The sequence below is a fragment of the Falco punctatus genome, assembly GCF_963210335.1.
Source record: "Falco punctatus genome assembly, chromosome: 8".
Classification (NCBI taxonomy): Eukaryota; Metazoa; Chordata; class Aves; order Falconiformes; family Falconidae; genus Falco; species Falco punctatus.
In genome coordinates this window covers 55305916-55319879 of record NC_137588.1, presented here as the reverse complement: position 1 = coordinate 55319879, position 13964 = coordinate 55305916, and the positions used below count along the sequence as shown (strand labels likewise).

The following is a 13964-nucleotide window of genomic DNA, read 5'->3' as shown; positions in this document are numbered from 1 at the left end:
CTCTCTGCAGTTATAAATACTTTCACGTCTCTAGCGAAGACTAGAGGAGTGTAGACTTCACTGGGCCATTAAGCAGTGCAGTTCTACTCTGTACAGCGTGGCACGCTTAGTATGTCACCTGCTACTGTTACAGGAAAAAATGGCCAACAGTAGCAACAAAACTGGCTTTTACAGGTGCTTTTTTTAGGATGTATGCTGCCTCTCGAGGCCTGTGACCTGTTCTGACTGTCTTTGTATTTACTGGCTGGTGTGATACCTTTTGGAAAAGTGCGTTTCCCAGGACTTGAACCTTTTTTTTTTCTAAGAAATCTTACATTGTTGAGGGTACAATGATTCTAGTTCTGCTGTTGCAGCTTCTTCTAAGCCCTTGTTAAAATCAATGGTAGCGGCTCAGTTTGCTGTAGCAATAGTGTTTGTCTTCAGGGCAACACACTTCTGTTTTGTGTGGAGTCGGGGATTTGTTGATTGCCTCCTGCAGTGTAGCAGCTTCTTGTTGCACCTCATTGCACCCGGTTCCCAGAAGTGGGGTTAAACTGTGTGATGTGTAACAATTACTAAGTTGTATTATATTTTTTTTTAATTTCCTCATGTTAAGTGAACAAATCTGTAGCTCACTGAAGAGGTGTCTTCAACTCTGAAAATGATTAACAAGCTACTTGAGCCCCGCCCCCCCCCCCCAAAAAAAAAAAAGTAGTATGTTTCAAGTTATAATTGGGACAGTATTTCCTAAAAAGACATATTCTTAACTCAAAAACCAGTGTTATGGGTGATGATCAATTTTGTCTAGTTGCTTAGAATATGCCTCTTGTTTTTCTTGCCTGTGACTGATAGCTTCTTGTATGTAGTAATTTTGATTTTTTTTTTCCAGTTATTTGTTCTGGCATTTAGACAGGCACAGGGAATAGAAGCACCTGAAGAAAGAAACTCAATCCTAGCAGGGGGCCTTTCCCTGGGAATTTAAAAAAAAATAATAATCAAGTTAATGCCATTTTTAATACCAGAAAAATATGACCCATGTTTTGTTCTGTCTGCACAGAGCCATCTGTGCTGTGCAATGCAGTTTTTGCTCGGTAAAATGGGAGTTAAATCCTTTATGTTGGGTAAGACATTGCCAGGATTTCCAAGTTAATGGGTGGAAAAGGTCTGTAAGAGAGTCTGCTTTGAATTAGAGCAGCAGTTTTCAACCTCTATTGATTTGTGGACCCCTAAACACTTCCCAGGTGCAGACTCTTGTCTAGTGAATTTAGACCTATCAACAATAGCCCTGCTTGCTTTCATATAATTTCATGGCATCAGAGTATTTTTTTGCAGCTGAAAGTTTGCAGACCACTGAGTTGCAGAACGCGTTGCTCATGTTAGTTGCAATGTTTGACCTGCGTGAATTTTGTGTTGAGTCAAGTGTAATGTTGCATTTGTGCTGTGGGTCGCTTCTGGAGCAGGCAGGGCTGCCATCTCCTGCCTGACTGGCTGTCCTGTGTTGCGAGAAGGGGTGATAAAAGTTGCAGTTTGCTTTGCTCAAATAGTTGCTGGAAGTTGTGTTACATTGGGGTGAGTGCAGTGTTACCAGTTAAGGTCAAGCTGGTGTGGGAAACTGCAAGGTGTGGTGGTGACATCAAAGAAATGGTTTGGCACTAGTAAAAGGGGTTTAGGGCTTCTCAGTGTGCGGTGGGACAGGATTGTGCCTGGGCACTGGAGTTGCTCTACCAGTGCTCTGGGAAGGGCTGCAAAGAGCAATTCATGGTTTAGCCTGTGGGGAGGTCAGTCAGGCACAGGTAGTTTCTGGGTTTGGAGATGCTTGAGCATAGTCCTTGCAGTTGTGCCTGGGGATTATAGGGGCCTTCTTGCTAAGTTTGCAAGGTTTCTCGGTGGTGCAGGATTGGGGTGCCAGCGGGGAGCATTAGCAAGGCCACATGCAGCACACAGATGTGTGTTTGGGCTCCCTCAGGAATGTGTCACGCTCCTCCCAGCGAGTAGCTGCAGCAAGGGAGTGGAATGGTAGCACCAAGGAGTTCGGTGTGCCTGCAGAGTTGTGGTGCTGTGCAGAGACAGACTGGAAAGTGGAGAGTTGGGTGTCTCACTGGTACAGTCCTGGGTAGGAGCGTGGGTGTTACTTTGGCTGACCTGAGTGGATGCTCCTGGCTGCAGCACCCAGGGGAGGGGAGGATGCTGCTGTGGATGGGAGGCAGAGGCTGACACTGCTGGCAGGTGCCAGCTGAAGTTCTCTGTTCTTGTTAAATGAGAAATCTGGTTTCGGTGTGGCTGCTCACAGTAGCTTTGCAGCAGTGATTAAATGTGCAATAGCGATAAAGATTGACTTGGTGCACATCCATCTCTTGTGTCCAGAAGCACTGATGAAGCTAGGAGGAATTTCAGCAGTGTTGCTTTGCTTCTATTGAAGGATGGAGAAGCACTCGTTAAAGTTGACATGTTGACTTTCTGTGGTTACCATTAAGATTGCATCAAGATTTATCTCATCTGGGTCTTTGGAAAAATGGGAAAAAGAAATTGAGAGAAAAGTCCTTGTGTATCATCTGTCTTTCCCAGCACTCATGAGGGTAGGTCTGGCCATGGCTGGTTCTGTCTCTAGCACAGCCAGAGCAGCAGGTTTGTACTAAGCTGACCCACTCAGCTGGTTGCTGGGTTTGGTGGTAGCCTCAGCTGTGAGGGAGCTGCACAAGCTGTAAATGGATGGTTTGTCTGGCAGTCAGCGGCATCGGCTTGGGTGCTGAGCCGCTGCTGTGGCTCTGCGTGAAGTGGCGGGTGGAAGGGGCAGCACTAGTGATGTGGGAAAGGGAGCGGGGCTGGGAGTGCTGTTAGTGACTGAGCCACAGGGAAAGGGCAACGCATCTCCAGTCCCGCAGGCTTCCCCCTGTCCCTCTCCACCCTCTTCCTCGGGGGGGGGGGTGGGTGGGTGCAGGTGGGTGAAGTGCTGTGGTAGGGAGCAGCAGGGTTGCTAAGCAAAGCTTTGTGCAAGTTCTCGATAGGGAGCTTGTTCCATGGGTTACATCCAGTGTGGGATAGCTGCGATTGCTGTGGGAGATGGCACATTCACGCTGCTGTGGTCTTCAGGAAAAAGTTTTATAGGTAATAAAATACCAGTGTAACTCATAAGAACTTTCTAGACACTCATCACAACTAATGCATTGGGGACTTCTTTTTTTTTTTTTTTGTTTTTGGACATGCAGAAATTCACTTTCTGAGTGTGAGAAACCAGAAGTGTTGAGTTGGATAGAGCAATCCAACAGTATCGCATACTAGCCAAAGGATGGGGTGCCTTTTGGTTTGCTATTTTTTAGGAAAAAGTGAACAGATAATATCTTGCACAGTAGTATCTCGGCACACTGGATTCCTCCAGCTTTTTTCAGCTCCTGTAGGGCCTCTGGTGCTGAGCATGCCACGAGGCTCTTGCCCTGGGCCCTGCTCGAAGGTTCCATGTTCCTCCAGTCTGGGAGGAGTGTGTTCGTGACTTTTCCTCCCACTGTTGGTGGAAAGATAGAAACCTGACTGTTGCCTCATGCAAGAAGGGCAAGGAGCAGGGTAGTTATCTCACTTTTAGTAGTTTCTCTGTTCACCCTGATGTTACTTTGTTGTTCAATTTTTCCCAAGCACCTATTCAGACTTCTTACTATTTCGGCTAATGTGGCAGTCTCCCACAGATTTCTAAATAGCAGTGAAACAAGTCCGATTCTTCTTAATTTTAGTTGGCTGTCCTCTCACAGTATATATGGGGGTATGTTTAGGAAGCTGGATGTGCAGCATAAAGATTAGGAAACCTCTCTGAAGCATAAGTTTGCAGGACCTGATGGTAGAAGCATGAACCTCCCTCAGGGCATGGCTCTAAGTGTGAATAGATACAAACAAATAAATAAGTACAAGGTAAGTTTATTGCACTGCTAGTGTTCAGAACTTCAGATTGCATTTTTGGTAGGGATTCATCAAAAGCAGCTGAAATCTTAAATGCAAATTAAAACTGAATTTTATGTGAACAGAACATTTACAATTTTTTGTTTTGGAAAAATGGTTCAGTTGGACAGGGAGAATGTGCATGCTGAATACCACCTCATTTTGAGGAGGTTATGGTCTTTTGTAAGTGGCATCTTTGCATTTGGGCTAACAAAGTGGGATTGTACCTTCACCTTCTGTGGACGATCCATAATTTCTGCAGAAGATTAAATTTGCAAACCCATGTTAAATGTTTGTTGCTTTTAAAGAAGCATCTAAAATGGAATAAAAAAAAAAAAACCAACAAAACCCCAAAAAACCCCCAAACCAAACCAACAAGCAAACCAAAAGAATGAACAAGCAAGTGTTAGTAGTTACAAATTTAATTCAACCCAAACTCCCAGTTTTTAACCGTTGAGGTTCTAATGCAATATTCACTTTGTGCTGCATGTACGTGTTCTCTAGTAAGCAGAATGAAGCATTACAGATTAAGCTGTAATGGATACAATTTACGTATATAAATTAGAATAACCAAGTTTTATTTTGCACAGTTTGAATCAGTTTTTCATTTCAAGGGTTTAGAAACTTCCTGTCTGAAGATGAACATTGTGTTTATCAGATGTCTTGCTTGTTCACAATTTGTTTGATAATATACAGAGGAGCACAAAAGTAAGGCTGAAAAAAGGGGCAGATCTGATGACCTGGTTTCAGTTTAGGTTTTTATGCCAGTTCTCTGACATAAGGTACTTGTGATATTTTTTCTTTGTGAGACATAGCTTGGGTTTTGGTAATGCCTGCAGTTCCTCTTGCTTGAAACATTTAGTGCTGGTTAGAAAAGCCAGATTTAAAGAGAACTTGGTTTATCACTTGAAATGTATGCGGATAATCAAGTGTTAAAGAGTCTTTCCTGTTTCAGGCTCCTGGCAGTGGCTTGAAATCTTTTGTATGTTTGTGTGTCTGTGGATTTCTCTCCACCAGGGATCTGGTGAGATCGTACCCCTTCTTTCCTGCTTCTTTCTGCCTTCCTCAAACCTTGCTGTCCGGTGTGTTTCTGATTATTAGGATGCTGAAGTGCTAAAGCTTTCTATTGTACTGCTGTTCTATCCAGTCCATAAGGAAAAAGATCTCCATTAAGAAAGTGAAACAGGGATGCTGTTAACCAGTTACCTTGGTATTCTCCCATCAGTACATTCTTTATTTAAAACCCAGATGTTTGTAACTCCTGAGCTTAATAGAAATGCTTCAGGATATATGAATTACCAAATGTAGTGCAGTCAGATCTCTTTAATTTAGCCTTTCACGGTAGTTCATATGTACGTAGCACCCTTTGCATTTATAGGCTGCTGCAGCCTGGAAAACGTACTAAAAACTTGCCAAAGACAACAAATATCCGTAGGCATGTAGATAACAGAAGTTTGGCTTGTATCATAATCTCTGCTGTATTTTTTGCTAGTGAATATTTAATTAGTGAGTATTTAACACTTCTGCGTGATAATGGTCCCAGATAAGAGGTAGTATACTTTTTCAGATGTGAATGTAGGTCAGATGCCTGTTTGCTTTTTGCTGCAGTGCTGAATCTGAAGGAAGACTGGAGCAGTGCAGGGGACAAAGGGCATGTCCCCTGGTCCCCAGCAGTGCAGGCTGCCTGTGGGTTTCCAGCAGGCTTCTTTGACTTCTGCGTTTGACTTGAAGTGTCAGTGTGATGATTACTGTGGTGAGGGAGGTGATGGCTTCAGCAGATACACCATGCAGGTGTTGTGGTTTGGGTGGTTTTTGTACATAACTTACTCCCGTTGGGCTTACCTTCTCCCTGTGCAGGGATTTATTCCTATAAGTTTTTTCACAGTGGAGCACGGAGGGCTCCTGCTCTGCCTGCATGAGTGCAGGTTCAGCATTGCACCCTCTCTCTATAAGGGCTGAAAGCTCATACGCTCGGTAATGATACTTTGTGTGGAGGAAACTTTGATTGATGACGCTTTTGCTTGGCTTCGAATACTTACTAAGCTACAAAGTACATATAATTTAATATTCTTTCCATTTTATGGTTTTTTCAGCCAATTTGGTTTTGATTTCAGAAAAACTTACTTAAAACCGGGATCTTTGCAAATGAGAATTTATTTTTTGGCTTTCATCACAAGCAGTTACTAATTTCAGTTCTTGACTTTGCTTCAGTGTTGTTCTTAATCTCATCTCCTTTTTATCTTTTGCGTGCAACATTCACCAGTAAAAATTATTTCTCCAATTGCTGTCTTTTTTCCTTTATCTGTATTTATTCATTTCCCAGTGCATGAGTGTTGGAGCGGAATGAAATAATGAACAGTGGATCACTTAGACTTCTTTCCAACCTCCCACCCTTAGGAGCAGGATGGTCGTAGGAATTGTTAACTATCTCCGACTGTCAGCAGCAGTTACTGTATGAGAGTTGCAGCCATCGCTGCTTGATTCTGTGACTGGAGTTAAAGGCTCTGGGCCCCCTGCTCGTGAGAGGAGCTGTATGGGCTCAGGACAGAAGGATAAGCCTGAGCTCAGAGGGCTGAGGTTGAAGCTGCTCTGCTTTGTCTTAAACTGTAATTTTGGATTTTTTTTTTTTTTTTAAGTAATAAAAAAAATATTTCAAAATATTTTTGGAAAATTTGGAAAAATGAGGTTGAACTTTAGCTGCAGGGAAGTGCTTTTAGGATACTTTTAGCAATGCCCTTCCAGACTGGTTCTGGGAGTGCTTTTAATAGAATTTGCCCCAGTTGCTGCCCCTCCTTTGCAAGGGCAGAGGGTAAATGACCTGTTGTATGATGGTGAAATGGCAGGAGTTGGGAGTGGCATGTCCTAGGCATGGCACACTGGTGACACCAGCCATGTGATTAGATTGTTAGTAGATCCTGCTTTAAGCAGACTGTTTTGCCCAGGCTAGTCCAAGTGTCTTCAGATGTCATCTCTGCCTCAAATTTGCTTTGTTAGATTTTTTTTTTTTTTGTGCTAGTACGAAGAGCTGTTGGTCTTCAGCCAGTTCAGCCATATCTGGGGGTGGGTTGTAGGAATTAGGTGAAGTCCTTGCCATCTCATCCTGTTCAGGAGAAAACTAATGATCAATGAACTTTAAGGAAAAAAAGGTGGTCACGAGGGAGATGGTGGACTGACCATCACCAGGGTTCCAGTTCTGACTAGTAAGGAGTAGATACTGGGAACAGCCTGTTTGTAATCCTGGGGGTAGATGGGCTGCAGGGAGGGGCAACCTCATGCTGGAATGAGAAGGTTTGAAGAGAGTACTGGAAGCTTACGGGGCAGAGTTGTTGCTGCCTTCTGCCCCTGGCGCAGATGTATGTGCTGGCTGGTGCATGGGGTGTGACTTACCTGGCAGCTACTAGTGTGGTGAGATCTGCTCACGAGATATCCTGTGCTCCTGCTGCAGGGCCCTGGGCAGGTATCGGCTGCAGCGGAAAAGGCTATTAGTGTCATTGTTTATACTGTATTGTTCAATTATCATTTGGATTTGGCTGCCTCCTTTTATTTTCTTCCTTGGCTTTGATTCTGTCCACTTTGTGCCTGAAACAGGCTTGGCAGGATCTTCCTTCATTATTCTTGGAGGTCAGTGGCTTCCTTCTTGCTTTTCTCCATCCTCACGCACAGTCTCTTTTGCTGCCCCAGCCTTTCTCCAAAAGCATGTTCTGTCCGCTGCTTCATTGAATAATATCATGTTTATAATTTAAGTCGGGAATAAACTCCAATAGGGCTGTTTTGGCTAAGCATTTCTGTCACGGCTTTCCAAATCAGGTCTGAGTTTCAAGTGTGCAGGGCTACGATGGCTGCAGCTCAGTGTCTGGTCTCTGAACAGCTGGGCTTTTTGGATATACAATATCAAAAATGTTGGCTTGTGATAGTAGATGTATATCTGCCCCTTTGCACGCAGTTTGTTTGGTCTTACTGTGGCTCTGCCAAGCTGGTTGCATCCCCTGTCTCACTGTTGGGCACGTGGCTTGTCTGCTGCTGTGCCACACTGCGGTGGAGGTGACGGTGGAGGTGACGGTACTGCTCCAGCGCTGCAGGAAAGTTGCACCCCGTGGCTGTCAGCATATGCATGTGTTTGTGGACTTGTGCTTTGTGACACTTCTTCCCTCAAGATTAATGGATTGAACAGGAACTTCAAGTGATGTAACAAAGAACAGATAAGTGTTATTTTTGTCACTTTTTAACTTTGTCACTTTTTAACGATGTGGTTATTTTAAAGGGCAGAAGATTGGTGAGAGACAGTTGAGGACTGATAGTATGTGTACAATAATAAAACCACTTAGAAAAGTAAGCTTTCTTTCTTGGTATGTTTCCTATTTGCCTTATGGTGAGAATTTTAGGAGGGCAGAGATGCTTGCTTTCTATTAGAAAGCCTCCTTTCTCATGAAGCTGAGCACAGACTTTCAATATTTCACTTGGTGAATTGCAGACTGGTGTGTTTAGCATAGTACAAATTCAGGAGCTGACTTTCAAGGTAGAAATGTTTGTGTCATCCTGCTGCTGAACCTTGGCTTGTGACCCCTTCCTCAGTGATTAGTGGTCATTTGGGGTCTTGCATGGGTGGAGAGAGCTTGAGTAAAAACATTGGAAAAAGAAATCCATGTCCTCACCAAAAATAGCACAAGGTGATCTGAAATAACTGCGTATTGTCTAGAGTTTAGGCTGTAGCTTGTCCCATCTGAACAGCAAATTAATGCCAAACATACCAGCTCCCTTCAGGAAAATGTCTAGATAGATACAAAGCCTGTGGTGTTGCTCACTGACAGAGCAAGGCACTGTCCTTCCTTTTCTTGCTAACTCAGTCTCTTCCCTGCTTTGAATTTCTTCAGTGTATCAACACTGGAGTTACAACATGGTACCTACCTGGTATGCAATGGCTCACAAGTTTTTTTTATTTAAATGCTTGAACGTCTCCATGCTCTGTAGGTAAACAATGCTCTCTGACCATGTGTAGGGACTACATCTGAAGTTCATTGTTTTTAAAAAAACAACAACTTGAGCTTTCCCTAGCTCACAGAAAAATCACGGTTACTGCAGGGCTGAACTTTTTGGCCATCAGGCTATATTAGCAGTTTGATCTGGGCATAGTAAATGTTAACTGTAATAGGAATGAAATTTGTTGTATTCTTACCCAAGAAATACATGCTTTGGGGGCTGTAATTCTGGCATCATGCAGCAGAGTTTAAAGAAAGAGTCTTACTGTACCTAGAAATGGTAATAACTGCTGCTTTCACTCCTCTACTAGTTTCTTTCTTTAATGTTACAAACCTTAAAACTCCTTAGCAGAACTTTTTTTCTATGGATATGTAAAGGCATCTCTGGCCAGGTGGTGGGATGTAGGGAGAGTAGACGGGGAAATAGTAGAGGACTGCAGCCTGCTGCAGTGTGTCCTGTTACAAGGCTTTTTCTCAGGGACACTGGAACATGGCTCTTCTGATCTGCCTCTCGACCCACTGGTGGAGCCTTTGGTGGGCAACCTTGAGGCCAGTGTCTGACTACTAATGCCTTAGAAGGGAGAGAGCAAACAGAGGAATGAGAATGGTTGCTGGCTGCTCGGAAAGAGAGGTAACTGTTTAAGCATTGTCTGAATAGTTCCTTGAAAGCCACATTTTCAAGAGAGGCTGAGTGGGGTATTAGAGGGTGACAAAGTTGATTTAAATGCAGACTTGCCTCTAGGCAGGGGGTGTGGGTGTTCCTCAGGTGGATCAGTGTGAATGGCTTTGGCAAATCCCCAGCCTAGTTTTACTGTTCTGTCGAGCTGACTGTGCTCAGGTTACAGTTGTCAGTAAGATGCACATACATTGTACTGTGCACTGCGTTTGAGATGATCAGTTATGATATACGTATGCTCCTTAAAGCCTAGGGTTGGAAGATGTGTTGCAAAAGTCACGTTTACAGGAAGAACAGAAGCTGGAAATGGAGAGAAAAAAAAAGGCAGGGGTGGTGGTGGTGGAATTTGCATCTAAAAGTGCATCTGCTTTTTAAAAGCACCAGTAAAGGTAGCTAGCACCTCTGCTCCTGTGCTCACAGGTGCGTATTTTTGTTCCAGAAAGCCTGTGTTTGTGTCATGGTGGAGGTGTGGAGGCTGCAGCAGGCAGTGACAGAATGAGGGTCTGCAGCCCTCTGTATGGTGTCTTCATTCCATGTTCCTGAGCTCCTGCTCAGTGATAAGTTACTGCGTGGTTTTTGATGGTTGAGTGAGAAGAATTTCAGCAATGTAGTCTGTAACATCATTACCTGCTTTTTTCATGTAACAGAGGGGTTTATCCTTTTGTATTGTCTTTAACCACATGAAGAAAACCCATAAAATTCAACCTGATGCAGAATATACCTTTTATTAGAGAGGCCTGTTGTGTTTTAGTTGCTAGGATGTTAAACTGTGAATTGCAAGAAACTACCTTGGGAAGGCTGGTGAGCAGGACAGAGAAGTGAAGTGAGAAGGTGTGTATTTGTGCTGTGACAGCTTTAATGAGGAGTATATTGCCGCTATTTACTGGCAAGGATACCTGCAGCACTTTAGAGCTCTTAAAATGCTGAACCCACTTGGGATGTGCGTTGGCTGGTGCTGGTAAACAGACAGGATACCGTGCAGCTGGGCATGGGGACTCCAGTGTCCTGTGAAAACCTATGGTACCTCGTCTTGTCTCCATTAGTCACACCACTGGTAAGCTCCTGGTTCCTCTTTTTGGCAGAGGTTCTGCTCGTAGTGCAGCATCCAGGCAGAGAGCGCGTGTGCTTAGCAAACAGCACAGGACCTGCTCTCTGCCCTTCAATAGCAAGACAGAAATGCCATTAAGCAGCATTAGAAATTTTTTTTGTGTATTGAAATATTTTGACGTTCTTGTGATCACTGCACAGCCATGGGAAGCAGAGGGGGTTTGGGTGACTGTACACTGCTGATACTTGTGAGCAGTTTTTGGAGACAGGCAAAGTCTGTGTGTGTGTGTGTCTCCTAGAGGGGGGATGACTGCTCTTGTGCTCATTTTCTCCTGTTTTCTAGTTTTGGGGCAGAGCAATGGCAGCTCTGTGCATATAAACTAAAAATTAGGATTTAAGTGTTTTTTTTCTGATTGTGCCTGCTTTTGATTTCAAGTACTTTATGGTGAAGCTTTTTCCTGAGCACATCTGAGAAGCAGGGAGGTTATTAGTTCGTACATATCAACTGTTTCTTTTTGCAATTGATAAACACTTAATTTGCTGTTCTCATCACATTCTTCCAGTTAGGAGTGTGTCGTTGTCTCTTACTACTACTTTTTTTTGGTATGTTGCAACCTTTGAAATGAACAAATCTGTGTTAGTGAAGTAATGGAGGCTAGTAGTGACTCTAAATATTTACCTGCTCAAATGTGTGATGTTTGAGTGTAGTCACATACCAGAGATCATGCTCCTTGCTACAAAATCACAAAAAAAAAGGTCTCAAACCCTGGTTTATTGTTTTGTTCTTTCAGAAGGATGAGGAGAACCATAGTGTTCTTTGAAGGTGTAGGAGCCACTAAGTAAAATCAGGACTTGCTTTTTAATGTAAATGTCTCTGGTGGCCAGATGCACGAAGGGGGGAGGCAAATCTCTTTAAAAGCATCTGGAGCTTTAGTGATTTCTTGTGTTCTGTTTTTTCCTAAAGATCCGAGCCAAGAAGAAACCCACTCCAGTGAAGTATGAAGTTGGGGATCTTGTTTGGGCCAAGTTCAACAGACGCCCATGGTGGCCATGCACAATTTGTCATGATCCAGTGCTGGACTGTCACTCAAAAATGAAAGGTACTATATCTACTCAGACCACGAAGTGGAGGTGTTGTGTATGACAGGGTGCTGCAGTTTTTAATTTAAAAAACATTTCTGGCCCTTGAAAGGAATGAAGAAATAGACTGTACTTCAGAAGACCTGGATCTATAAAGCAGGTGTAGATCAGGGAGGTGACAGGAGGAAGATGGGGTTGAGGCTGATGGAAGTGGCACAGATAGCTGTTGGACATGTAAGCTTTTCTTCTGAGAGTACAAGAAGGATGAGTAGCTAGACTGAGCTCAGGGCAGTGCACAAGAGCAAGCAGCCTCTCAAAAAGAAGATACAGCAAAAAAGGAGGTGGATCAGAGAGGTGAGGACAGAGACATGCAGTGGGTGGCCAAGCAGAGCTGGGAAGCTTGGAGTGTGTGTGGACACGGAGAATCGGCCAGGCCTGGAGAATGGGGGTCTGGAGAGGCTGAGAAGTGAGGTGTGGGGCAGTGCAGTGTAGCTGCTAAGTGACTGAAGGTGTGATGGGAGTGTGTGAGGAAGCAAATTTTTTTTTTGGTCTTGTTTGGCGCAAGGAAGCAAGGGGCTGTTTATGGGGAAATATTGGAAAAACCTGGAGATGGAGCCACATATGTGAAAGTTTAGGGCATAGTGTGTCAGTGAGACCAAGAGCCAGCTGAGTGTGAGGGAAAGAGTTTGGGGAAATAACAGAGCTGTGCTTGCATGAATGAAGGGGAGAGCCAAGAAGGAAGAGAGTTTTACAAGCTGAAGGCAGAGAAATGTAGGTGAGTGATAGAGACAACAGAGGGGAGGTGATTGGTTTGCTTTTAGGATCATACTGGCTGCCATGGGGAGACTGTCACAAATGGAAAGAGGCTTATTTATTTGCTCCTGGTTTCCCCTTCTGTTTTCTTTTTTTTTGTGGGCAACTGGAAACCACTTGAACTTGTACCATCTGCCACTGACAGCTCTGTAGACTGGTGAGGTTGCCACTCACCAATGTATTTCTCTCCAGTTTTTGTGGCCCTCGCCAGCCTAAGAACTAAGTGCTGAGAGAGAGTAGGCTATTTTTTTTTTTTTTAATCCCCCCTGAGCTGCCATCAGCTCAGAGCCCTCTAGTATTTCTCTAGAGACGTGAAGTAGCTTTTTCTACATTGTGCTCATGTCATCCCGAAGTCTGGTTGCTGTAGTAGTCTTACTTGCTATTTCTTCCCCTTCATCCTTTGGGAGGCATTCATCCTGATTCTAGATAATACTGAATGTGCTGTTTTAAATAGTCCCTCTCGAGTGCTCAAATTCCTGTCAAATATGTTGCCAGAAGGTATGCCAGACATACTCTCCCCCTGCATCCCTCCCCATGAAGTTTTGGACAGGATTTAATGTATATAGCTGTCCAGTAATCCCTTCTCAGCCTGTGTATGAGGATTTCTAATAAAGGAATTCTGCAGGGAGGAAACATGCTATTAACAAATTCCAGCAAGGTCTGATCTCCAGCTACATGATAGACTCTCCCATCATGTTTTATCCACATTCAAACCAATAGAGCTCTGGGGAAAATTGCGTTTTCCAGTTGTGGCTTTATGTAACCTCCTAGTCATCCTTCCCTGATGCTGAGGTGGCAGAATTGGGTGGGTCTGAACGCTGGGCAGGGGGAGCTGCCGGGCTCTGTGTGCACCACAGAAAGCTCGGTCCTCCTGCCTTGGCTCTCCTGTTGCCAAGGGAACGAGCCCTTCAAAACAAGGCAGGTCGCTTCAAACTCATCACTTGTGCAAAAGCCTCTTTTCTTGGGTTTGAGGCATGGCGTTTTGTTTCAAGCAGTTTGCCTTTTCTTAGCAAGCTCTTGACTTGGAAGAATTTTTGGAGCTGGAAGATTGAGGCTCAGTGACTTGAGTCCCAGTACTGTGAATGGGACAGATGAAGTCTGTCATCTTTGCCCTTGGTTTGATGTTGCCCCGGTCATTACTTGTCATCCTCCCAGTGGTCTTGGTCAGAATCTCAATGTCACCATCTTCATAAAGGCCAGGGTGCCCCATTGTGCTGACACTCCTGGAAGAGGCAGCACAAACCAAATGGGCTGTGAATTCTAGGTTCCCGGTTCAGAGGGTGAAGGTGTTGCCGGGAGCATGTGAAGCACACATTGCAGCAAGATGCAGGGAGAAGTTTAGATCTCTTGTTTCAAGCCTGGTTTGCTCTGTTCTAATGCTTTTAACCTGTCCTTTTTCATCAGCACCTCCAGTACTAGTTCAGTTCTTAATTGTACCATGTCTGTTCATCATTCTCACACAGAAAGCA

General features: G+C 44.1%; 1 protein-coding gene across 6 annotated transcripts in view; it reads left to right on the top strand.

Moving 5' to 3' along the window:
- The window catches only part of NSD1 (nuclear receptor binding SET domain protein 1), a 69885-nt gene that overhangs the window by 9630 nt on the left and 46291 nt on the right, over positions 1–13964 (top strand). For all 6 annotated transcript variants that reach the window (XM_080399596.1, XM_080399597.1, XM_080399594.1 and 3 more), the window contains one exon: positions 11567–11702. In XM_080399596.1, the coding sequence (XP_080255722.1) occupies positions 11567–11702 (136 nt within the window). The remainder of the gene's footprint in view (positions 1–11566; positions 11703–13964) is intronic.